The 27199-nt window shown below is 39.4% G+C and overlaps 1 protein-coding gene across 3 annotated transcripts in view; it reads right to left on the reverse strand.

Moving 5' to 3' along the window:
* The window catches only part of PDGFC (platelet derived growth factor C), a 219344-nt gene that overhangs the window by 40100 nt on the left and 152045 nt on the right, over window positions 1-27199 (reverse strand). For all 3 annotated transcript variants that reach the window (XM_059922334.1, XM_059922333.1, XM_059922335.1), the window contains exon 3: window positions 14811-14991. In XM_059922334.1, coding sequence (XP_059778317.1) covers window positions 14811-14991 — 181 coding nt within the window. The remainder of the gene's footprint in view (window positions 1-14810; window positions 14992-27199) is intronic.

The raw sequence follows: 27199 nt of genomic DNA on the forward strand, positions 1-27199 counted from the left end.
ACCTTCAAGTCAAATGACTGAACCCTTTTACTTAAGCTAAATTGCCGCACCTCACAATATAAAGAAGTGAAAACCAGACACATGAGGGCCCCAACGGAAGGTCCAAGACGGTGCTTTCAAAGAGTTACATTTCCTTAAACTGCTCCAGCGTGGAATGATGCCACACCATTTATGCCATTTATGGCAAGCCAGGGGCAACAGTGAAGGCTTTTTATGTAACAAGGAACTCTATCGGAAGAGAAAACGTCACCTGAGGATAAACGAAAAGCATGATCTCAAGATTTGGGGAGACCAATTTAAATACCCAGTAGGAACGCACAATTCTCAATCAGTATCATCACCATTATAGACTTAGGCAAACGTACCCTTCTTGACATCGAGTCACAAAATACGAAACTTTTTTGGAGTTCCACGAGGTGACTAAGTGGCACGCAAACGTGAAATTCAGGGCAAAGTCAGCTCCCTGCAGAAGACCAGGTCTGAAAGGGACCCCCCGACTTTAAAACAAAACACTGCAGGCCTGGGTGGATTCGGGAGTTCTTTGTATTACTTTTACCAGTAATGGGATTAGAATACCACAAAGCATCACTCATCATCTTCCAAAAAGAAAGGAAAATATTTCTGTCAGAATGTTTGAGATGACTTCTAAAGAATCTCATCCAAAAGACGTGTCATATATTTTCACATTGCCTCACTCGAGCACTGCAAGTCAAGTTTTGGCATGCAGTGTCTTTCTGTTTCTGGAACAATTCTGTGTATTTCACATGTCTTCTCCTAAAACGACTAATTATACTTAATGCTATTTCATTAACTTATACCCGGCGGGAAAATGCCTTTTTTTTCAAGCTGTATCAGAATGTTATTCTTCTGGAAAAAGGCATTTCCTCTTTAGCGACCCTGTGAAATTTAAAAGCACAATTTCAGAGACGGTATTAAGACACTTGCACAGGCTGACCTGGAGCTATCCAAGCTTACTTCCTATTCCTATCTCAGATTTTATTTTAGAGTCTTAAGATAATTGCCACTTCAATGCCTTTTCTATTATTCTTCCAGAGGAAAAAAAGAAAAGTTTTTAATAGACATCTTAGCTTTCTTAAGCAAACCTGCTTTGGGAGTACTTAAAATAATTCACATAGTATTTTAAGGCAGATGACAGCCTTAATCCAGCTTCTGAATAACTACCTGCAGTGGAGAAACACAGGGAAAGGTACCAGGCAGGTATTTCCATAATAGAGGAAGTTTTACTTCCACTAAAGTAAAGTAAATAGTGTTAGTTTTACTCACACTAAAACAAAAGCTGACTTACATTTTAAAAAACTTTTTATGTTATATTGGAGTCTAGTTGATTAACAATGTTGTGTTAGTTTCAGGTGTACAGCAAAGTGATTCAGTCATACATATATAGGTATCTATTCTTTTTCAAATTATTTTCTCATTTAGGTGATTACAGAATATTGAGCAGAGCTCCCCGTGCTATACAGTAGGTCCCATTTTAAATATAGCAGTGTGTACAGTGTGTACTTCAATTTATCTTATTGAAGTATAGCTGATTTACAATGTTGTGTTAATTCCTGTTGTACAGCAAAGTGATTCAGTTATGCACATATATTCATTCTTCTTCATATTCTTTTCCATTATCATTTAAAAACGGACTCACTTCTCTAAAGTGGAAACACCTAGCCAGATGCAGGACCTCTGTTCTGGGGCCAAGACACCAAGACATTTAGGTCCCTGAATTTCCTCTCTGTTCACCGGGCCTTTGGTGGCCTTCAAGTAACCACCCCGCAAACAGCTGCGAAATGGCATTCCCTATGCATACTAGTGCTTACGTGAGCGTTTCCTCTTCCATTCATTTTAAATCTTATCAAATGTCTGCTGTATTTCAGACACTGTGCACAAATTGCAAAATTTCAAACTAAAAATGCTCTGGGTCTTTTTTATTTCAGTGGGATTCACTGAGTAGGTGCTTCATAGGAGACTTTCAGTGGAGTCTCGTTCACCTTGTTATGGTTGTTTTCCAACTTCATTTTCCTATTTCTTTGTATCAATTTTAGCCTTCAAAGTTTCCTTCATGATGAAATTCTGAAAAATTCCTTGGAGCTGAAAAGATTGCTAGGGTACTTACAGGCAACTGTAATTTTTCAATAGCAATTGAATTTGATGGATAAGTGAAATTATTAACTCCATAGGCATTTTCACCTTTTTTTTTTTTTTGTAACATTGCCTTTACTTTGAAAGTGACTTTTAAAGGAGCTTATATGTCTTGCTTGCATTTTAAAGGTATCTGTGTGGAGAAAGTACAATAACCCTCAATATTGATTACCACTATCATTTTTACAACATTGGCAAATTCTAATTTAGGTCACCAGCTTCTCAAAGTTCCTAAACAAGCCATGACATCATAATCAGCAGGAATAAAACTTAGGTGTTTAAACAGGAAAACATTTGCTCTTCCCTCCTTAGTGATCTTCCTAATATATTTCCCAAACCAGCGCAGAAGCAGCCTGGCTTTAACTAGAGTGAGGAAAACCCTACTTAACATCCTCACTTCTCTGAGTCATAATCTGTAAAATGGTGGTAATACCACAGTATGGGGATTCAATGACATAAAAGCGCCAGCCGCCAACATGTGTTCATTCTCTTCTGCCTGATTCAGCTTCCTCCAAGATGACATCCTTGAGAACCTCCTTTCCAAAATATGTTTAAAATATACTTGACTTTCAAAAATTAACCTCTGCACAGGGAACTACACTTGATATTTTATAAGAATAAGGGAAAAGAATCCGAAAAAGAATACACACACACACACACACACACACACACACACACACACGTATAACTGAATCACTGCGCTGTACACCTGAAACTAGGACGACATTGTAAATCAACTATACTTCAATTAAAAAAAAAAATCGACCTCTTCAGAAGTACATAACACTAATCACACTGACCCTTTAGTTTTGTTCTAAGACTGTCAGAGGATGTAAAAATTGAAGGTTATATGATATATAAAATCAGGTTCATGTGGTTTTAAAGTAATCTTAAATAAATAACAATACAAGTATGTCATCTTAGTTAAAGGAATAGGTAAGAACTTTAAAGTTCTGGGTTTAGTGTTTGAAGCATTCAAATACTTTAACAGCGTAACTCAAATAAGTGAATATTTGAAGACTCTTCTTTTATTATATTTTATTTATTTATTTATTTATATTTTTGGCTGTGTTGGGTCTTCGTTGCTGCGCACAGGCTTTCTCTAGCTGCGGCGAGTGGGGGCTACTCTTTGTTGTGGTGCACGGGCTTCTCATTGCGGTGGCTTCTCTTGTTGCGGAGCACGGGCTCTAGGTGCGCGGGCTCAGTAGTTGTGGCTCATGGGCTCTAGAGCACAGGCTCAGTAGTTGTGGCACACGGGCTTAGTTGCTCCACAGCATGTGGTATCTTCCCGGGCCAGGGCTCGAACCCGTGTCCCCTGCATTGGCAGGAGGATTCTTAACCACTGCGCCACCAGGGAAGCCCCCTGAAGACTCTTCTTAAGGATAGCATTTCCTCAAATGTATGGGTCCTATGAGCTGTTTGGTTAAAACTGACACGTCTAAAGAATGAATCACATCTTCTTTATCCATTCATCTCTCGTTGGACACTTAGGTTGCTTCCATATCCTGGCTATTGTAAATAGTGCTGCAATGAATGTGTCCTTTTGAATTACGGTTTTCTCAGGGTATATGCCCAGTAGTGGGATTGCTGGGTCGTATGGGAGTTCTATTTTTAGTTTTTTAAGGAACGTCCATACTGTTCTCCATAATGGCTGTATCAGTTTACATTCCCACCAACAGTGCAAGAGGGTTCCCTTTTCTCCACACCCTCTCCAGCATTTATTGTTTCTAGATTTTTTGATGATGGCCATTCTGACTGGTGTGAGGTGATACCTCATTTCTCTAATAATTAGTGATGTTGAGTACCTTTTCATGTGCCTCTTGGCCATCTGTATGTGTTCTTTGGAGAAATGTCTATTTAGGACGAATTGGGCAATTAGGATTGACATATATACACTACCATGTGTAAAACAGATAGCTAGTGGGAACCTGCTGTAGAGCACAGGGAGCTCGGCTCGGTGCTCTCTGGTGACCTAGGTGGGTGGGATGGTGGGGGGACGGAGGTCCAAGAGGGAGGGGAGATGTGCATACATATAGCTGATTCACTTCATTGTACAGCAGAAACTAACACAACATTGTAAAGCAACTATATTCCAATTAAAAAAAGAAAAAGAATGAATCACGGTTGGTGTCCTAGTGGTTACTACTAGACAGGACACTAATACTGAAACATAGTTCAGGAAAAGGTAAATAGCTGAACAAGTCCTCTCTGCCTGTCCAACTTTAAAAAGGTAAACATAATATTAGCATAATCATGCAAAGCGACTTCTATGTGGGCTTATTTTATCTGGCCTGGGGGGATAACCGAGAGTCATTGTGTAATAGGGAAGAAGATATCTGACTCCATATTGGATCTGTTTCTTTTACTTTATTCTTTGTGTTTTGTTGCTTTTGCTACAAGTTAAGAATGTTGCCTACAGCCTGAAATATACAGGACAGCCCATTCTCAAGGCTCTGACCTTTAAGGGCATAACACTTTTCATTCATCTGAGACAAAAAGTTGCAGAACAGAGAATAGCATTCATTTTGTTGGAGGTTTATAGAAACATCATGACCTGACCTACATGCACAGCTGCAAGGACAAAGGATGCCGCCACCAGTAAGTCCGCAACAACCAACCACGCCCCTCCCTGACCTGGCCTTTAAAATGCTTTGCTGAAACCCTTGGGGGAGTTCGGGGACTTTTGGGCACCAGCCACCCGTCTCCTCGCATGGCCCTGCGATAAACTTTTCTCTGCTCCAAACACCAATGTTTTGGTTTGTTTTGTCTCACTGTGCATTGGGCCCAAACACTTGTGTTTGGTAACAATTCCTGAAAACCAGTTACAGGGCATGGCACCTGGCACACAGTGTGTCTTCCATAGCGTGCAGAGTTTCTGAATATTTTCTTAAGCAAATAACACCTTAGTCTTTAATAAGGACATTGCTATATAAATAAAAGAAAAAAATGAAAAGATGGTGATTTTAGCTCTGTTCTAAAGGTATTTTTTAAATGCATAATTGTTAAGGCCAAAGAAAACTGGAAAGGAGCCGACTGCGGTAACATTCTGAAAGCAACACGCAGGTGGATGTGTCGTCCTTGCATCGGGGGACCTGCAGGAGACAAAGCCAAGAAGCAACCTGACTGACACAGCAGAACCACGCAAAGGCTCTGGCATGGGGGCGTCAGGTACCTGTGGACGTGGTCACGACAGGGAGGTGGCACACAGGGGGACGGGCTGGAGATCGTGAAGCCGTCAGACACCCCAGAACCACTTCCCCGCTGGGGCAGAGAGGGACATAGTCCCTGCTCGGACTTGCACCCTGAACAGGATAAAACTGAGCATTTATGGCCTGGGGAAGCCAAGCAGAGAAGGGGGCAGCGATGTTATTCTGAACGTGGTGTGAGGAGGAGGCGGAATAAAAACCTTTATACTTAACGCTGTTGGCTCTCAGCTCTGAGTCCGCAGAGCTGGGAGCCAGGATCACACCCTCAGCTGAGAGGCGAGGAGAATCGGGGGCTTTTCAGGGGACTGACCCGCCTTTACTCACATGGCAGTAAACACCCTAATCAGCAAGCCAATCACATGCACACAATGTCCAGTCAGCTTCGAAGGGGCCAACTCACATTCTAGACTGCGCTAAGAATTCAAGTTTGAGGGTTAGATCAAGGCATCTTCAGTTACGCGAGGTCACAAAATCTTTCTCTGTGATACTCCTTTTTCTCAGTAACGTCATGGGGGTTTTACTGCCTTCCCAAATAAGGAAGTAAACTAAGAGAGAGGAAGACAAACGATGGTACAAACAAGGGATCTAATTCAAGACAACCGCAAAGGGGATGCTCAGGGCGGGGATGGAGGGGGACCCCAAGGATGATGGCTGTGCAGCAGGTGAAGGGCAACCAGCCCAGAGGGAAGCAGACCGACTGTTTCTGCAGGGGTTTCTTCCCAAAGATGAAATGATTAGGAACCCTAGTGCATCTGAGTGCACTGAGAGGAGATTCACACAATCTGAGGAATGATTGGGGGATGAATCAGTGATAAATATACAGAAAGCTCAGCACAGCGCAAAATGACACAGCTCCAGGGAGAATAAAACAAAACAGAGGGCAGGAAAGGAAATGTAGTCACGGCATACTTCATGGCTCAGCTGTGAGAAATGGCTGCGTGGCCACCAGGATGCACGGGGTGCATTTGGATCTTGATATAATTAGGATCTAACGGAGGACGGGGGGATGGATGGGAAGGGGCCTGTGAAGGCAGGACAGTGAAAAAGAGTGAAGGTCTCACCTCCCAGAGCATGACGTCAATGACGTCCACAGACGATTCTTAAAACCAAAGAAGCCAGAAGGAGCGACAAAAGCCTTTGACCTGAAGGTCTGAAGGTCAATTCTAAGAGCATCAGTTAAAAGAACCAGAAGTACCTGCCGCCAAAGGACAACAGTCGGGGCAGGGGAAGGGGGCAGCAGGGGGCAACTGCTATGTCTGTAACTAGCTTAAGAAAAAGAGTCGCCTTTCAAAGCTATGTGCAAGTGTAACTCTGACAAAAATTAAAATTACATGTTAAAAAAACAGAGTGAGGAGAAAGAAAGAACACTTCTTGATGGCTGGAACTGTCTTGTTTTACTGACATTGTCTCATGACACCCATCACAACCAACAACAGAAGAATACGTTGTCCGGAATGGTGCCTCCCTGCTGGCCCTTGGCCACCCGTGAATTACCAGACAAGCTAGTGTTGACCCAGAAAAGATGGCAGGTGGTCATGTATCCTAGTTCCACGGGGAACAAACACTGACAATTGACAGAATTGATAGGCTTTGATCTACAGCTTAGAAAAGTCGGTACAATAAAGGCAAGTACTACAAACTGAAATCATAAAAAAGTAAAATAAAATTCTCATTGGAATAATTTGAAAAAAAATCTGAAATCTATCCATCTAAAAGTAAGTCCCACTCTTTTCTGCAGTCCTGAAAAATAGAGAACGCATGGGCATGTTAGCTATAAAATACAAAAGCAGAGTCTCCAATCTGTTCCATAAAATATTCATCCTAGTTTGAATATAAAAAATATTTCCCCAACATCTTTAGTAAAACTCTCTGTATCCTGCTCAGTTTATAGTTTAGAGAAATTTCTTCCCCCTAATTCAATGCGAGAACGTCTTGGAGCATAATATATAAGCATATTTGATGAAAATACAGATAACTGGGAACCACTCCAGAACCAGAGAATCATAATCTCTGACATCTGAAAACATACATTTTAATAAGCTCTTGAGAGGTATTTATCATACAGTTGTTATCGAATTTATACTAGGTAACTCCCAGGGTTTTTGTTTGCTTGTTTAGTTTTTTTCTCTTTCATCTAAGAGTTACGACATCCTCTGCTCTCAACAATCACCTCTCTTCCTTCTCAAAATCTTTCCAAACCACTGATGATAGGACATACTGACACACTGTATTTGTATAGGTATACAGTATGTATCTCTTCTTCAGAACAAGCAAGGTTCTCGGAAACACAGGGCAATGCCATATACACCTCTGAATTCTCCCATAACAAAATACCTCATCACATATTCTTCAACAAATGTTGAAAGAATTAACAGGAACATGGATGGGGATATTGAAGAAAAACTATTTCTTTTATCGTTTTAAATTGTAACAAACTTATTTCTAGAGAGCAGTTCTCTCCATTGGGTTTAGGTTGTTGTATTAACCCTAAACTTCCAAAACTTTGTGGCTTTCGATGTAAAATATGAATCAAACTTCAAACTTTTAATTCACCTAAATTCTAATTTACAGCCCACTTGCACATCAACTTAAAATGATCTGCCTGCCTTTTACCATTCCTGCAGTTGTAACAACTGCCTTTTTCTTTCCAACTACAAATCATTCTATCTGTGAAATTCCTTCTTAGATAGCTAGGAATTAACTGGAACGAAAAGAATCAGCAGAAATGGAAGACAGCCCATGCCCTTCACGTGAAAGGGAGCTCTGTGTCCATGGAGTAGAGGGTGGGTAGAAAAATATATTTAACAGCTCTTGGGCAAGTAAGAGTTTAGTCTCTGCAGCAATTGTATAATTTCTTTGATGCAAGAAAATACTGTCACCTCAAGACTCCCTGCATAAATATACAAGTACATTGTATATTTTAATAAAAATCAAATCATTCCAACATGTTTCAGACTCCAGTATAGACATACAATACTTGAAATACTTCTATTCTCTGCTACAGAAAAAATTCTAAGAACACATTTTTCTTTTAATTCTCTCTGAAGGTAAATAGAATTTTATTCTGAAAGGTTTAAACCTAATTTTTTCCTTGTTCAAATCGGTTTAATACAGTAACATAGGAATGCAGTGCAGTTTGTTACGAAGATTTGCGATTTTTAAAAATCCTGAATACATTCTGACACTTTCTTTCCTAAGGCATCTGTGTTAGGATATTGTTCTGAGTATTTTTATTCCAGCCCCCCTGCTCTTTTCCCAAAGAAAGTGAACCAATGAATTTGATGCCTTGTTTGAGAGTTAGCTGGAATTTTTCCTAACCTGAACATAAAAGCAAATCTGGCCTTCTGGTAAGACATTCCTTGACAAGACAGTAACGGTGATAAACCTACTGGCATATCCAGAAGGGAAGGAAACCCCCCGTCCTTTCTGCCCCGGAGCCAATGTTCACTGAGTTGCTTTGTTCTCTGCACCCTGCATAATTAATAACTCTTTGGCGATCAGTCATGCATTCCTCAGTGGCACCTCGGGCTTCCAGTGTCCCCTGAGCCTGCCCCACGGAAGCCCTGGCTCCGGCACGGCCGCCCCTTCACTCCCCACGCGTCCTTCACAAGAAGGCCGCTCAGGAGAACACACGGTGGGGTCACAAAGTGGCCGCCGTACTTACCCTCTCTCTCATGCTTTCCTCTCCGGGGATGATTTTACTAATAAGAATAAAAAAATATGTGCTATCCAACAGGTGCCAGCGATTATACATATTGAAAAAGCAACACAGGGAACTAGATTCAATATCCCGTGATAAACCATAATGGAAAAGAATATATTAAAAAAAAATATATATATGTGTGTGTGTAACTGAATCACTTTGCTGTAGAGCAGTAATTAACACAACATTGTAAATCAACTGTATGTCAATCAAAAATGTAAAAAGATTAAAAAAATAATTTTGGATTTTTAAAAAAAGAAACATTAAAATCATACAAATAATAGAACAAATGTGGAGGTAACTTAAGATGAGCTGCATGGGATTGTTGGGTATTAAAGGAGCCTTCAGTTCATTCAACCCCGCACCCTCCCCTTTTCAGGCAACAAAGAAGATCGAAATACACTGAGTCAAGTGGTACGGTAGCGCTAACATCTATTTCTTTTCATCTAAACTGATTATGATCAGTCATTAAACTGAAAATGAGAGCAAATAAATTGTTGAAAATATGATTACTACTTCTGATCAGAAAGCTTAGATTAAAGCTCTTTAAAAATATAATATTCAATAAAACCATCCTGAAAGAAAGCGGCAGTAGTTTAATCACCCTTCAGAATGTTAACCAGTTTGGAGAAAAAGAAAATCCTCAAATCTTATAACCATTTAAAAAAGTACGGATTACAAGTAATATTATACTCAAGAAGGAGAGTTCTCTATATAAAGAATAAAACCACTAAAAATATCAGATCTGGATTTGTGCAGTTTATTTCAAAAATTGGTATGCTTTTGTGAACTAACTGCCTGACAAAAATACGCAGTATATTTTACATTAAGGCTGAGATTTTTTAAAAAATAAAACACTTTTAACAACGTTTTTTGATATGAGAAAAGATGTTATTTTTCAGCCTTTGTAGGTTTCTTAACGTTTTAAAATGATGGTGCTTATGCTACGGTACCCAGAGTGAAACACACATACTCTATTATAAATGACTCCAAAATTAAACAAGAAATTTTCTTTTCTTTCTAAGAGATCTGAAATGTGCGCTGGCGCTCACTGTGTGTGGTCGCCAAACAGAAACAGGCTTGCACTGTTTTATTTCAGTTTTGCTTCATTTCTTCCCAAACAATCTCTCACTGCTAATCTACCAGGCCTTTTTTTCCTCTTGTAGCATAAAGGAAACAAAAATCAAAGACATTATTAACTCCTTATGCCCCATCAGAAAGCTGGATATATATCGTTTGGCATCCATTTGCCTGGATTTCTTTTCCATTATGTATTAATGGAGCATGATTGGGGAATATACATTTCCATAAATAATTCTTGAAAACAGCATGAAAATTCTTTAAGTTTTAATTAATGTAGTCAATCTGGTAATATTTGTTTAAAAGCTACGAAGAACTAGCTCTAATTTCAGGTAAACGTCCTATGCTACGTTTTTTTTCTAAACTAACACTTAGTCTAAAATATCAACTTAAAAGAGCAAAATGGAAAGATAAATGTTATTCATGTCTTAGTCTAAGGTACCTGGGAATCAAGAAAATGGTACTGAAAACATAATATTACAAAGGAAAGCATATCTCTATATAAAACACATATGAACTATATTAGATCAGCATCACTTTGTTCGAAATAGTAAGGGATCCCTTGTTTAACTATACGCTCTCTCATTCACTGGTGGAGGGAAAAAGAGTGGGTAAATCATCTTTCAAAGGCGAACCCAATTTTTAATGGCAACACGTGTAACAAAAACTATTTCTGAGAATTTTAAGTAATGCATTAAAACTCTCCTGCTAAGATGTATGGTAATCAGAACCACAGAGTCTTAAAGGTTGACTGGAATCAAATATTCATTCAAGCTCCCAAAGAGGGCTGCGGAGTTCACTCTCTTATTTGTTAAATATAGAGGATATTAAAATAAACTTTCTCTATAACTGTCCCAGAAAAAAATGTGATTAAACTCAACATTTTTTTTCTATGTATCGATAGATGCAAAACATTCGTTCCGATCATTATAAAAAAGCAGGTAAGGATGATTAGACCCATCAATGCGTATGACGCCATAAGTAGGGACTAATTTCTTTACCCTGGGGGGGGGGCTGTTCCAGTCCCCAACAACAACAGCAAAAAGAAAAAAAAAAGAAAGAAAAGAAAAGATTCCAGTTCCATTCTTTCTTTAAGGAGGACAAGAATGTATCCTTGGCAGTACAGCCTGATACACCGGGACCAGGAGGGGATGTCGTGTCATTACTGCGATTCTTCAGTTTTCTGGTTCATGAATCATCACTACTGTCACATACAGTAAGTGAGACAGCTCCATGGGGGGCTCACATCCCCCCCCCGCCAGGGGCGATGGCAGGTGAGGTAACACTGAACAGCTGCACAGCGACAGACCTCAAGGCAGGAAGTTCACAGTCTACTCAGGGCCTGGGCTGAGGAGCATCTTATCATTACAAAATTAAGAAGCCATCGGGCCAGCGGCCCCTCAGTCCTACTGTGCAGCAGGGGGTTTGCAGTCAGGGAGACCATGGCCTTTGGGGAGCTGGGTGTGTTAATTATGAAGTTCATCTCTGGGATAAAAGAAAAAAAATAAAGTGTGAGTGAGGATCCAGGGGCTTGGAGGGGCACTTGCCCCCGAGCAAGTGCCGCAGAACTTTAAAGCCTCCTCTCCAAAAGGCAAACTTTCTTCCCTGAGGCTTTCCTTCGCTGGTGCACAGATAAGACTGACGGATGACGCCCTGTTGGCAGGGATGCTGGGGGAGAGGGTCAGGCAGGGGGGTGCCCTTGAGCAACGTACACTGATAACTCAGAACACTCCGGGAGGCTAGAGAGCAAAATCTCTCACTGATTTTCACTCACCGACTCGGGGCAGTTGTTGAGAGCGGAATGAGTGTGCGCGGCATGGAGAGAGCCACGGCTACACGAGATCAGGGCAAAGGGTAAGTGAGGGAATGGCAGGTGAGCCGTCAAAGTAAACTCACACCCTGAAGAGTCAAAGCTCGTGAGACAGTACAATTCATGTATCAATGATCACTCCAGAAAGCCATCTGGCAAGATTAACATCACCAGGTCACACGTGTTAAGCAAGGCAGGAACCTACCGTCCTCCTGCCTTGCTTCCTCTGGCCCCAGCCTGATGGTTTCCTAAGCATAATGCAAACTGTTTCCCCAGTCAGCCATCACAGGGCAACTAGTCACCAAGAAGTTAGTTACCAAGAAAGACACGCTCAACAGAGCCCAGGAGAGGGTCAATCCAAAGTCCATGTTGACAATTTATCCAACTATTTCAGTAACGATCTAAAAATGTACTGAACTTAATTTTGATGACGCAAACAGAAATACCCTCTTCACCCAAAGTCTCCCAGATACAGTTTCTGGTCTTAGTCACAGTGAATCCCTGGTAACAGGTCAAACCCAGGGGGCAGGGTCTTTCCCAGTCCAGAGGATGGGTGGTACTTACAGCAGATCCTTATGGGTCTTTATCTCATCTCCAGGCTCAGGAATCTGACACACACATACATATGGAAACACAAGTGTCAGTGAATCCGCTGTTAGTTAAGCTGGGGTGACTGAGTTGTGTGGTCAACTCAGTATTCAACTACTTATTGAAAAACTATAATGAGGCCAGAACTAAGCGAGGCACTGTACATGTCCTGTGTTTTTGTCTTTACATATTTTATTTCTTCCACACCACTCCGTGGGTTACACAACCAGACAACCTATGAGATCATAAAATCAGAGGAAGGCAACACTTGGTGTCAGCATATATATGTTTTTTGCTTTCATGTCTTATTCTGTGGGATGATAGTAGATCGCTATTAATATAATGTGAAGACACTAGTTCATTTAAAATACTGTACAAATAGCTTCTCAGTTTCAAGTTTATTTTTGTCACAGGTTTGGGGTAAATCAAACCTTCGCTATGATACAAGACCTACCATTATGTTTTTCAGTAAAATTTCATTGTTTCATATTTAAATATTTAAGAACATTAGATGTGCTAAATCCAAACTGGAAAATATGGACTGTATAACTTTGTGAAAGTGTAGCCATGGCTCCCAAGGGCATTTTAGGCTTAAAACAAATATTAAACTCATAAATTCTGTGAAGCAGGGTACTGTGAAAGGGTGATACACAGATTCTTAGTGGCTTCATTCAAACAAATAGTCACATTATCAAAAGGTTTTTAAATAAGTTCATCCTTGTCTAATATTAACACTTTTCTAGGTGAAATTATTAAATTTGATTAAATTTAAATGAAAAATGTTAAACAGTTAAATTAAGAAAAATTTTGGAAATTAACAAAGGACATGGTAGAGAATCTATACTGGGCAAAGTATTTCATAATGGAATAGAGATACAGATATCTCAAATAATCTATATCAGGAAATTGATCAAGATTCACAATGTAAATTCACAGCATATTTTAGAGATACCTCCCTTAACTTCAATTGTACACAGTAAATGATTCTGTTAATAAATAAATAAATTAACATTTTTCCAACTTCAGTTTACATTTAGTTGTTTCTTTTCAGCTGTATCTCAATACTTAAATTTCATAATTTAGTCAGTTGCTTAAATACTATTCCACGGAATTGAGTTTGGGCAATCAAAAAAGGGAAATTTCTGCTTAACGTTACAATATGAATAATATATAATTATTCACAATATTTAAAAATTATTATATAACAAAATATAATATCATAATATATAATATATGAATAATGTATAATTATTCATAATATTTATATGTTAATATATAATATATAATTACTCATATTTATATATTAACATAATATATAATTATTATAATTATATATATTCTAATTGTAATTATAATTATACTAATTATATAATAATATATAAAGTTAAATATTGATCCCATATTTTCTAATTGGCCTCATGAATTGTTAGTGTGCTGGGTGCATTATTTTTATACCTGGTTAGAATATACATGTTAATTAATGCACGTAGCCCACACCATTTCATGTTCCCAGTGTGCATACTGATTTGCTAAATCTGTCAAAATCATTAATGATATCAGTTTTATATTCTTTTAAATGGTGATACTGATCATATTTGAAAAGTATACTAGGTGACACCATATTTGTATAAATAGTTCTGAATTACCATTATAAGCAGAATGTGATAAACAGCCAGAAGGTTTTCAATATTTTTGTTGCAGTGCAACAAATAGATACAAGTGTTTGAAATAATACATAAAAGAAAGGGAATAAACAATTGCAATACAAATAAAAATAGATTTCCTAAATCCTTGTGAGAATTTCGAAACTTCCTCTTTGGGGTACAAAGGCCATAACATTATTTAATCAGGACAAATATTAAGATAAGTAGGAAAACTGAGATAACTACTTTTTAAAATATATTTTACTAAAACACTGAATTGAAAAGAGTAGTTAATAAGTTTACCTTTCCCCCCAAAAAAGATAAAATGACACATCTAAAAAATCAACTTTTGGTGGGTACAGAAAGGAAAGATGACACCTTAATGGGGGAAAAATTAAAACATCACATAAAAGCGTGGACTTTTAAGGCGACAGAGACACTAATAATCTACAGTGAATAAATTATAGTTATAGTAGTAACCATAGTGACATTTACGAAAAAAAAAAAAGAATCAAGCTAAGGAAAGGTTTTTGGTTCTTGGTTTTCCTAAATCTCTTGTTTAAAAGGAGAAGAACAAGTGACCAAACAACTGATCCAGATGCATAAGGGCATCTCTAAGTGGTACTTACTGGCATGACAATGTTATAGTGGATGCAGAACCCGGGTTCCGAAGGAAAATATTCATCAGACACAAACCGTATCCTGATCTGATTGCCTTTAGAAATCTGCTTGCCCGGCACAGTGCCAGACCCACACCAGCGCCCTAATACGGCTCCATCGCTGGGTTCCTCAACCTCTACAAAATCATACCTGCAAGAGACCAAGACAAAAGAGACATCAAAGCATGGTCTGTTATTTTAGGAATTCAAAGTCCATGTGCATGGAGACAATGAGTCCCTGCGGACCACAGCTGTGAGTTCATCCCAAATTTAACTGCATGAATAGAATAAAGTCTTCCAAAGAAGAGACACAACTGAAAATGCATTCCCAATGAAAGAAATACAAGTCTTCTATTCTAAGCCGTCCAGTTTTACTGGTAACGAACTCCAAATTCATTTAAAGAGCCATGTCAAAACTTAAATATTTTGTACACAGCGACCATATCTGACATTCATGAATTATTCAAGTTAATCTCCATTTGGATATGACAGTTTTGCTCCAATCTTAATTTCCATGATCACTGCCCATCACTTTCCGGCGGTCACTCCTTCACCCCCGTCGGGCTCCTTGGCTCCCTTTCCTCATCTGTGTTCCAAGCTTTTCTAGAGCCACTTTTTCTATAGACACGTCCTCCAAATCCCACTCTGTACTGCGCTGCCTCTGTGAGACCTTTCTGGCTGTTCTCAGCTCACCGCCATCTTTCTCTTCCTGATAAACACATACTTTTAACTACGTCTACGCAAGTGATCCGTCTTGTTAGCTAGGCTGTTAAACCCTTGAAGACAGGGATCAATTCTTACATACTTCTGGTTTACACTGTGCTACACACAGTATCTGAAACCTATGGAATGAGTGATTAATACTTTTCTAACCAATGTTAACTTGGGTTTGAAAGTTTCAATCAGTGGCACTCATGGAGAGCAGGGCTGCGCCTTGAGAGAATTGTGAGAAGCGTGTAGAGGCATTTTACACCGTCTCAGTGAGGGGGGAGGTGAGGAGAGCAAGGGCCGTGGACACCCAACAAGGGACAGTCCCCAAAATGGGTGTTTGCTCCACGCCCTCCAGGCCTTTCAAACAGTTCGCTGGACACTCACGTAGGCAACATTTCTGCTATCGTCCATCTGAGTCTGGAACATAATACTGTCACAAAGAAACACAAACATGTTTTGCAGATTTAGTTTAAGCCAAATTTTCTAGAAATAGAACTATCATGTTAAGTCGAAGGAAGTTTCTACTACTTTGGAACAACAGCTACTACTTTGGAAAATCAAATCACTAATAGGAACATTGCCTATACTCTTTGCATCACAGTGAAAACCAGAAAACATACCCATTTAGTCTGAGTCTGCTGCTTAAAAGATACAAACATCTGACTACTTCATTTTCCATTTCTTGTAATGGTGCATGTGTATTTTAATATATATTACTGGCAGTATTTCAGCCTTACAGAGCATGTGGGCCATTATATTTATTTTTTAAACAACTGCACATATAAATAGATGATCGTTATTATGAATTGCGTTTCACAGTAGTAAAGAGGACATTGCCAAACTTTTCTTAAGGGAGGTCTGACATGGATGAAAATAACTGGTTGAGTTTTTAAAAAGTCTAAATTCAGTAGATACCAGACAACTAAAATTAATATACTTTGTACAGTATAGAATCTGCAGAAGAAAAAAACTGATGAAAAAGGACAAAGTGCATAAGGAACCAATTGTACTTATGCATCTTTGTCCTCAAGCTGTAGCCAGAACTCTCCTACGGTGTGTAACTTAACCTGTTCCAGCCTCCTTTTTCTTGTCCTTAAAATGAGAATGCTACCTGACTCAGTGGGATGTTTTAAGAGAGGGAAGGCGGGCAGCACACGCGCGGCGCCTAGACGTCCTGGCACAGAGCTCCCACTCAACAGTTCGCCCTTCCTCTCTACCCAGCACCCCTTCGCTCCCACCCGGCACCTACTTTAATGTGACCCTGCGCGTGTGAAAGCAACAAATAAGAAAACTCAGATACCAGAGGAGAGCATATTTCTGCTCGATCACGCGACTAGCCTGGGTGATAAATTATAAATGCACAAGGCAGCCGGTGCGACCTTCCCAGGAGTCTTGCTGTGAAGGGGGACCAGGAAGGGGGGCGGGGAGAGGAGGATTTGGGTAAAACAGACTGAGTGGGTATTTCAGACATTACGCGGTATAAAAGTTGATAACTAGCATTTTAAATCAAAGAGTAATTTTTATATCGAGATTGTTCACAGGTGGAACGAAGTTGCTTTTCGCAGAGTATGCTTGTTCTGTGTTTGGGAGGTGAAGCTATCTGATACGGGTTACCATCAGGACCACTTTGCAGACAGCTGATTTCAGGCCTGGTCAGTCATCCCACGAGCATCTGTGAAGCACTGTCTTGGCACAAAGTGCTGGGCTAGATTCTCAGGATACAGAGATGAAACCATAGCTTCTATGGGCTCAGGGTTCATTAAACACTGCTGAGTGCTCTAATGCGAGTGCTTAGGAAAAAGGGGCAGCGTGGAACGCTGGCAAGGCGAGGGAAACCCGACACAGCGAGATGAGGGTCCGCTTACAAAGGAGCATGCGGGCTGCCAGTGAGTCCTGACTGACCGGGGGGGACGGGGAGAGTGGAAATGCATTCTAGCGAGAAGCACAATCCCGAGGATGTAACAGAGGAAACCAGGGGCCTGGGGTGGTCCCTTGTGAACAGAGGATGGAGCTCAAGCTGGAAGAACAGGTGTAGGTACGAAGGCCTTGAAATTTCAGAGTCGGATGTTAGAAAAGTAGTTTGGAGACCAATGTTCCAAATAGGTAAGCCCAGTTTGAAGAGGTTCTACCTTTCTTTAAAATATTTGTCGAGGGCTTCCCTGGTGGCACAGTGGTTGGGAATCTGCCTGCCAATGCAGGGGACGCGGGTTCGAGCCCTGGTCCGGGAAGATCCCACATGCCGCGGAGCAACTGGGCCCGTGAGCCACAACTACTGAGCCTGCGCGTCTGGAGCCTATGCTCCGCAACAAGAGAGGCCGCGATAGTGAGAGGCCCGCGCACCGCGATGAAGAGTGGCCCCCGCTCGCCGCAACTGGAGAAAGCCCTCGCACAGAAACGAAGACCCAACACAGCAAAAATAAATAAATTAAAAACAACAAAAAAAATTTGTCGACATTTAATTAATCAATTAAGTTTTTAGGTGCTACCTGTATTTTCTTATTATTTTTTATTGAACTATAGTTAATTTATAATGTATTAGTTTCAAGTGTACAGCAAAGTGATTCAGTTATACATATACACATATATATATTTTTTCAGATTCTTTTCCGTTATAGGTCATTAGAAGATACTGAATAGAGTTCCCTGGGCTGTACAGTAGGTCCTTACTGTCTATGTATTCTTTATATAGTAGCGTGTATCTGTTAATTCCAAACTCTTCATTTACCTCCCACCATCCCCCCTTCCCCCCCTTTCCCCTTTGGGAACCATAAGTTTGTTATGTCTGTGAGTCTATTTCTGTTTTGTAAATATGTTCATTTATATTATTTTTTTCAGATTCCACATATAAGTGATATCATATGATATTTGTCTTGCCCTGTCTGTAAATCAACATTTTAAAAAGTCAAATTGCACAGAAAAATCTGGATTTCAGGCCCTTTTAAAACACATGCGAACATCTGGTCGTACTGAATGTTATTAGCCCTGGTGTTACTCCCTGCGTTACTCAGACCTGCAGACTGGCGTCAGCCGCGGGAGAGGAGGGGTCTTCGTCCTCCTCATGGCCTCACCCGAGCAGCTGGGTGCCAGGCACAGAGAGTGTTTACTGCACGAGGTCAGTACGGCCTTCACTCCTTCACGGAAACTGAGGCTGGGCCAGGTGGAAAGGGCTTGAGATGAGACATCCTCCTTCCAGTCTTTAAAAATCCTTGTCTGTTTCCTATGCTGCTTTATTTTTTTTCCTTAATAACCAGATCTTCATTTATTTCCATCACTTGCCCACGTGGGCATCTGGGTTTGCTTCCCTCGCGGACCGTGGGGCTCCGACAGGAGGCTTCAGTGAGGCAGCAGACTAGACCCAGCATCACAACACACGTGAGGATGCCAGGAAAAAATGGCATCTCAAGTGCGGGCAGAAAGAAAGCCCTTTCAACAAAAACCTCCTGAAGAGGAGCCCTCAGGGAAGCAGGATGGCGCAGAACGAAGGAAAAAGGGAGGGACGATGTCCACCCAAGCAGAAGTGGGCCACCGTCACTGCCAGAGAAAGACCAAAGAAGATGAAAGCCAAGAAGCATCCCGTGGGCCTGGCAGTTATGAAGTCATTTTCAATCAACTGGTTGGGTGAACACAGAGTGTCAAAAACTTTCTTCAGATCATTTAAAAAAAATTTTATTTTCTAATTTTTAAAAATTGAAGTCAATTTGATTTACAATGTTGCGTTAGTTTCAGGTATACAGCAAAGTGACCCAGTTAAACATATATATGTTCTTTTTCAGATTCTTTTCCCTTATAGGTTATTACAAGATATTGAGTAGAGTTCCCTGTGCTGTACAGCAGGCCCTTGTTGGTTATCTCTTTTATATACAGTAGTGTGTATATGTTAATCCCAAACTCCTAACTTATTCCCTCCTCCAGACCATTTTCAAAATAACGATTATAATTTTTCTAATAGAAACGTCTCAAGAGAAAAGAATACCATTTGCAAGGAACCTAAAACTAACAACTCACATAACTATTTTATTATACATAATTTCCTTTTGATTTCTGTTAAAAAAAGAAACACCAGGGACTTCCCTGGCTGTCCAGTGGTTAAGACTCCACACTTCCACTACAGGGGGGCGCAGGTTCAATCCCTGGTCTGGGAACTAAGATCCCACACGCCGCCGGCGTGGCCAAAAAAAAAAAAAGAAAAGAAACACCGTATGTGTTAATCCGATGTGTAAGCTCTTTGTAAGTATTTAAAAGGTGTTTTTAGGGGCTTCCCTGGTGGCGCAGTGGTTGAGAATCTGCCTGCCAATGCAGGGGACACGGGTTTGAGCCCTGGTCCGGGAAGATCCCACATGCCGCGGAGCAACAAAGCCCGTGCGCCACAACTACTGAGCCTGCGCTCTAGAGCCCGCGAGCCACAACTACTGAAGCCCGTGTGCTTAGAGCCTGTGCTCCGCAACAAGAGAAGCCACCACAATGAGAAGCCTGTGCACCGCAACAAAGACCCAATGCAGCCAGAAATATTAAAAAAAATTAAAATATAAAAATAAAAAGAAAGATCTTACTGGCCTTCATTCAGCAACTCATGACAGCACCCAATTTAGAAAAAAAAATAAAAACAAAAGGAGTTTTTAAGCACACTCAGAAATATCTAGATTATCAGCGTTAACGTATTAAGGAACAAATAAGTCTTAAACTTTGCCATATCTAACTTGTACCCTGAGACAAAAATCACTGTCCTGCAGATAAGAGAAGAGTGACAAGTACATTATTACTTGTTTCATGAAGATTTGCTACTGAATTTGACGCCATAAAAAAACAAACAAACCTCATAACCCTAATCTTTATAACAATTTTTGGATTTGCAGTTAGATAGCTGGTAATTAATTCTCACAAGCTCATACAAGTCTGGTGCATACATAAATTTATCATCGTGTTTTAAAGACCTACATAGTTTTTCATTCCATGAAGTTAAATGAAATGAACATCTAAAAAGTGCTCTGTTCTTTGCCTTTCAGAAGTAGAACTTAAGTTATACTACTAATTGTTTCATAGTAAATTTGGCATTTTAGGATTTTTTTTCAAAAGCAGTGTTGTTATGATAATATAATGCTAAGTTTCATCCAATTATTCCACATTAATTTTGTGAATCAAAACAGTAAATCCTCTTGCTAAAAATAACATTCTTATATTTAAATCATGTTCAAGTCGTCTAAAACAGACCCAGTAACAATCTACCTGGGACATATGACCATGCCTCACGGCTGCGTCCTAACCTTCAAAACAGAAACAAAACAAAACAAAAACCACTGCCACTTGATTCCATATTTTCCTCCAACTTGTTTATAGAGTGTGGTTGGAAAAAGACTAAAGCATTCAATCCAATTATCTTCCCTAATACTTTGAAATTTTTCTTTTTTCTCATAGAATGCCATGTAGAGAATATGGGACACATTGCATAAGCTGGTTGGCTGACACACTACAACACAGCTCAAAACATCAAGAAGAAAAGGAAGAGAGAAAACAATGATAAAAGATTATCTGCAGGCCTCAGCCAAATGAACGGGAGAAAATAAAACCAAGCAACATTTGACCCATAAAAGTGAAATTACAAAACAGAATCATCCTCAGATTCAGAAACCTACACATGCCCAGGTGACTTTTCTGGAGACACGGTAATCCTATGTAACACACTCTCAGGTATTAATTTCCCACATGCACAATTGCTCACATCAGTATTTAAGGGATTTACTAAACCTATTTTAGGGGCCAATCAAACATCACTTTCTCACGGAAACATGATACAGTACACACAGCCCTAAGTGGTTTATAATGAGCACTCCCTTTCTCTATCATACCCCTGGGGACCCACGGAGGATTTATGTTCTTTTATGTTTAACAAACAAGTCTGGTACTGTAGACAAAATTTTCGTTCTCACATGTGAATTTAAAAACTGAAGATAGGAGAGCTGCTGAGGACTAAACCAAAGAAATAAATTCACTTGTAAACACAATTGTCCGACACCCAGCTTCCTTCCACGAAAATAAACCAACCCTGCAAAACAGGCTGTTTCTAGTTCACACTAACTAAAACCCTGTCAATTAAATCTACCCGGAGAATGATCGAACCCGAGGGTGGTGTGAAACTCTACCAAAAAATAGACATGCATCTTCAGAAGGCCTCATTCTGCAAGTGTCGACGGGAGCCTGGGCTTGCTGGGGAAGGTAATAAACTTAACAAGATGACAGTTATCCAGCAGTGCTCGCTGGCTTACACTTCGGTTTAACAGAAGACAACCCAGACACAGAGTAAAAGTTTTAAATCCCTATTTGGGTACCAGAATGGTCATCCATACTTTACCTTATAATGAAAATAAATTTTAATAATTATGCGTGTTGGTGGGAATGCAAATTGATAAAGCCACTATGGAGAACAGTATGGAGGCTCCTTAAAACACTAAAAATAGAGCTACCATATGACCCAGCAATCCCACTCCTGGGCTTATATCCAGAGAAAACTGTAATTCGAAAGGATGCATGCACCCCAATGTTCATTGCAGCACTATTTACAATAGCCAGGACATAGAAGCAACCTAAGTGTCCATCGACAGATGAATGGATAAAGAAGATGTGGTACATACATTCAATGGAATATTATTCAGCCATAAAAAGGAACAAAATAATTGCATAGACGTGGATGGACCTAGAGACTGTCACACAGAGTGAAGTAAGTCAGAAAGAAAAAAACAAATATCATATGATATCATTTATATGTGGAATATAGAAAAATGGTACAGATTAATTTATTGGCAAAGCAGAAACAGAGACGCAGATGTACAGAACAAACGTATGGATACCAAGGGGGGAAGCGGGGTAGTGGGGGAATGAATTGGGAGATTGGGATGGACATATATACACTATTGATACTATAAATAGAATAGACCACTACGGAGAACCTACTGTATAGCAAAGGGAACTCTACTCAGTGCTCTGTGGTGACCTAAATGGGAAGAAAATCCAAAAAAGGGGATGTATGTATACGTATAGCTGATTCACTTTGCTGTACAGCAGAGGTTAACACAACACTGTAAAGCAACTCTACTCCAATAACAATTTTTTAAAAATTATACATGTTACACATAGTCATTGCTCTTTATACATTCCTTTGATCCTCACAAAAATCCTAAAAGGTTAATACTGTTATTTTGCCCATTTTACAGATTATAAAATATGGAAAAGCTAAGTACCCAGCCAAGGTCACATAGCAACTAAGTGTAGAGCGAAGGCTTCAGTTTTGGGAGCTGAACTCCAAAGCCCATGCTCTCAAGAGCGAAGCCGTACTGCCTATTATATTTAAAATATGCCTACTTAATTATATTTCCTCTATTCTGAGGCTTAACAGTATAGAATTCATGTGTCTTTGTTCAGATTGGCCAAATGAACTTGTTCAGTGGCTGGAGAACCATTAACAGTCATTCAAATAAATTGATCAGTCAACTTGATAATTTGGGCATATACATTTACAGGTATTTATTTGGCTCAGGACTGTTTACTTTTAGGCACTCAAAATTCGTTATGGAGAACTTTAAACCTACATAGGAAATGCGTAAGTCAAACCAAACAGCACGCTTCAGAGGGAGGACAACATACGATGGAATAGTTCTCAGGAAAATATGAGAGTTCTACGTGTAAAAAATGGGGATGTTTACTGTACGTGTTAGGAAGTGAAGAGTTTTAAATTATCTTATTACTAAATAAAAATACTGCAAATATATAAGCCATGAACGCAATCTACAAAGCTAGAAAAATTAAAAAAAAAAAGAAAACCAAGAGAGTATAAAGTGAAAAAAAGTGAAGACTAAAACTCTAAAAGATATATTCAAATACCAAATTAGGATTCAGAATTAAAACCAAGAGCTGGTTCTCAGAAAGGAGTTGGGGGAGCGAGAGAGGGGGTCAAGAATTTCCATGCATAGGAGTAAGGAAGAAGTAATCTTAAAGATGGATAAAAATGGATTTCACATCTGTAAGTATGTTTTAGGCAACACTATTGCCAATTAAATCTGAAAAGCTAAATGACATGGATGGCTTACTAGGAAAACGTAAATTACAAAGGTTGACTAAAAAGGTGGAAAAAGTGAACAGACATAACTCTAGAAGAAACTGAAAAGACTGTCAAACATTTATCAATAAAAAAAAGATGCAATGGCATGGGATTTATAGAAGAGTTCTGTTTGATATTAAAGGAATGTATAATTTCAATGTTATGTAAGCAATTGTAAAAAAAAATGGAACATGGCCAGATATTCACTCAATTAATAATAATAAAAGCTAGCCTAAATCTTACGAATATAGTTAACAATACTGTATCATATACTTGAAAGTTGCTAAGAGAATGGATCTTAAATGTTCTCACCACAAAAAAGAAGTAGAATGACGTGGTATGAAGGGGCTGTTAGCTAATGCCACAGTGCTAATCATACTGCAATATATAAGTGTTTCAAATCAACAGGTTGTACATCTTAAACTTACACAATGTTACATGTCAATTATATCTCAATAAAGCTGGAAAAAATAAAAATTTCTAATAACTGAAAAAAAGTACTGTGTCCAAGTTTTTTGAAATGGCAATATCAAACATGTAAAATGAAGACCGAGTTCACTCATAAATGGAGGGAAATGCAAAAATTCTAAATAAAATTTAATCAAATATCGTTCATTAGTGGGTTAAAAGCATACTTCTTGACAGAATATGGATTTGCATCATGAACTTGAGGATTAATGTAATGATGACCTTTTAGAATATTCAAAGGAGAAAAACTATATGTTCATATTAATAAATGCTGAAAAAACATAATAAAGTCAATTATACTTAGATAAAAACGGAGTCAACTAACTGAAGAGCAGGAAACTTTCAAATCATGGTAAAATTACACAACAGAAATTAACTGCAAGTGTTACACTAAATAAAATCAAAGTCATTCTCATTAACATTAGAACAAAGACAGGATTGGCCATTCTCGCTACTATTTTCAGCATTTTGGGGGGAAGCTCAAGCTAACTTAATAAGAGAGGAAAGCAAATAAATGTAATAGAAGCAAGAGAAAAACGATCCTTAGTTGATAACAGATCCCTTAAGAACAGACAGTAGTTGGATAAGCACAGAGACTGGAAAAGCTTCGCCATCATCCAGGTGGGTGGCTTGCGCATGGGGGGAGGTAGGGGTAAAGAATGGGCTCCAGGCTGTGAATTGTCTGAAGATCTGATAGGAGATGGTCTGGGTGTGAGAGAAAAACAGGTATCAAAGACGATTTCAAAGTTTTTGGCTTTTAAAAACCACCTGGAACTAAAATAGAATTTAGTAAAGTGACTAACTGTGAGATCAGTATACAAGCATCAATAGTTTTTCCTTATGACAGTAAAAAAAAACAGAAAAAGTTAGAAACCGAACAGGGAAAAATGTCTTTCAGCGAACTATAAAAATGTGTAGTAATAAACGTAACAAATAAAATATAAACACTCTATGAAGAAAGGCAAACAATATTATGGAACGACAAAAAGGCATGCGTTTACGATAACTTTTACCAAAATCCCAAGTCTTCTAGAGTATCTGTGCAAAATAATAACCACAATAATAAAGCAAACAATATGGAGTACATACTGTATGCAGATACTTTATAAATATTAAGTGATTCAATCTTCAAACACAATCCTATCTGTAGCTCCTATTATTATACCCATATTAGAGATGGGAAACAGGTATAAAGAGGTAACAAAACAAGTCATACAGCGAAGGAGTAATGGGGAGGCAGGTCCCTGCTCTGGGCTTCAGAGCCCATACTCTTAGCCGTTACCTGACACTGCCTCTAGCGAAACAGGACACAATGGAACCTCCCTAGATTGTCTTCTTTCCAATGAGGATAATATTCATTACCTCTCAAGGCTGTCGTGAAGGGTCAATGAGAGAATGTACGTATATGAAGTAATTAGAACGATGCCTAAGGAGTAAACTGCCCAATAAGTGGTATTTTTTTTTTTTTTAGTAGCTGCTATCGTCACAATCCCACATGCAATACTCCGCTCTGAGAAAGAGCGGACCCCCGAGCTCCTCATCGGGCCACAAGCTGCAGGAATCACTACTTCTGGCTCGAGGCGGACCTCAGAACCAGCCTCCCTGGCCCTTCTTCCCGAAGCCTACCTGCCTAGAACAACGCAAGCACACATGCCTTGCTATTCGTTATTATTACCGGCTGCTCCTTTCACTGTAGTAGAAGACACATTCATGAATGCAGTGGGAAAATACCGAATTCTTAAATTTTGTGTCTGTATTTTACACCCTACAAAACAGGCACAGGAACAGGATCAACTGGATGGCTGTTGTGGGAATGAAATGAGTTAATGTAAAAAAAGCACCCACCTACCCGCTCAGCATCCTTTCCAAGACTCACCAGCCCTTGAAACGTACGTGTTACCCCTCCCCTCAGCCAACTACTACGTGGGTGATGGACGCACTGTTACAGAAACATCACCTCGTACCATTGTGCAATTCCTGAAACTATGCCGAGATGCAGGCAGCTCCCGTTCCCAGGTCAACTCAGAGCTCCCTCGCGAGACAAGGTTCCGCTCTGCTCTGAGGACCACTCTTAATCATCATTACTATCTGGTAATTATCCTTACAATAAAACCTCACTAACACTTAGGGCTGCCTAGCGTGACGCTTTGTGGCGTGTGACTGTCTATTGACCATATATTGACTGAGTCACTATTAAGCTGGTCATAATTAAGTAACAATTCATATAAATGATAGACAATATCCCTTTGCTACACGTGCCAACTACTAAACCACTGTAGTACAGAAAGAAACTGGAGGGACTAAACTGAAGAAATGAAATTAGCATTCTCCTTAGACTTAAGCAAAGTTTTTCTCTCATGGATTATCATCTTGTTTGTTTTCCCTTCTACTTTCAATACATAGGGTAAGGATAAAGGAGAATTTGCCTGTAGAAGTAGGCGGATATAGGAAAAAAGGACTTCCTGTAATGCATTCCAACTCTTGAGTTTAGGATGCTAGGAATATTGAAATGGGAATGCCCATGTCAAGGCTTACTTAAAGGGCCTCAAAATTTAAGAGAAGAACGAAGGCCTACGGATATACTCTTGTCCACCCAATGTCAAGACCAATCCAGGCATAGGAAACCCACAATTAACCATCACCCAAAGGCACGCTACGGACTACTCCTTCTGTATGCTGTTTACCTACCAACCAAACAGATTCTTTGAATAGCTGAATTCCATTGCCTAAACGTATTCACAAAAGGCCATAACATCATTAATCAAGACATTTGCAAAGGATTGCTGTTGGTTAGGTTGGTTCATTTTTTACCTATGCTGTATTGTCCCTACACTTGCACGGACAGACCAAGGTGCACTAGATACGGGTTTATCTAAAGCTGAGAGAAATATTTAAGTAGTGTGATAATAAAATTTGGACCAGATTCATGCAGTGCTTATCAAAGCATTATCATGACTTCAGGCCTGATTTTAAAAGAAAATATTTAAATGGCTGATTAGCAGCATAAGGGATTTAAAAAGCTCATCTGTTGCGATACACAAATTTACCTTTTGGTGATAAAGTCTGTGCAAATGGCAAAATAAGTTTGTTT

Source organism: Balaenoptera ricei, chromosome 5 (genome assembly GCF_028023285.1).
Source record: "Balaenoptera ricei isolate mBalRic1 chromosome 5, mBalRic1.hap2, whole genome shotgun sequence".
Lineage (NCBI taxonomy): Eukaryota > Metazoa > Chordata > Mammalia > Artiodactyla > Balaenopteridae > Balaenoptera > Balaenoptera ricei.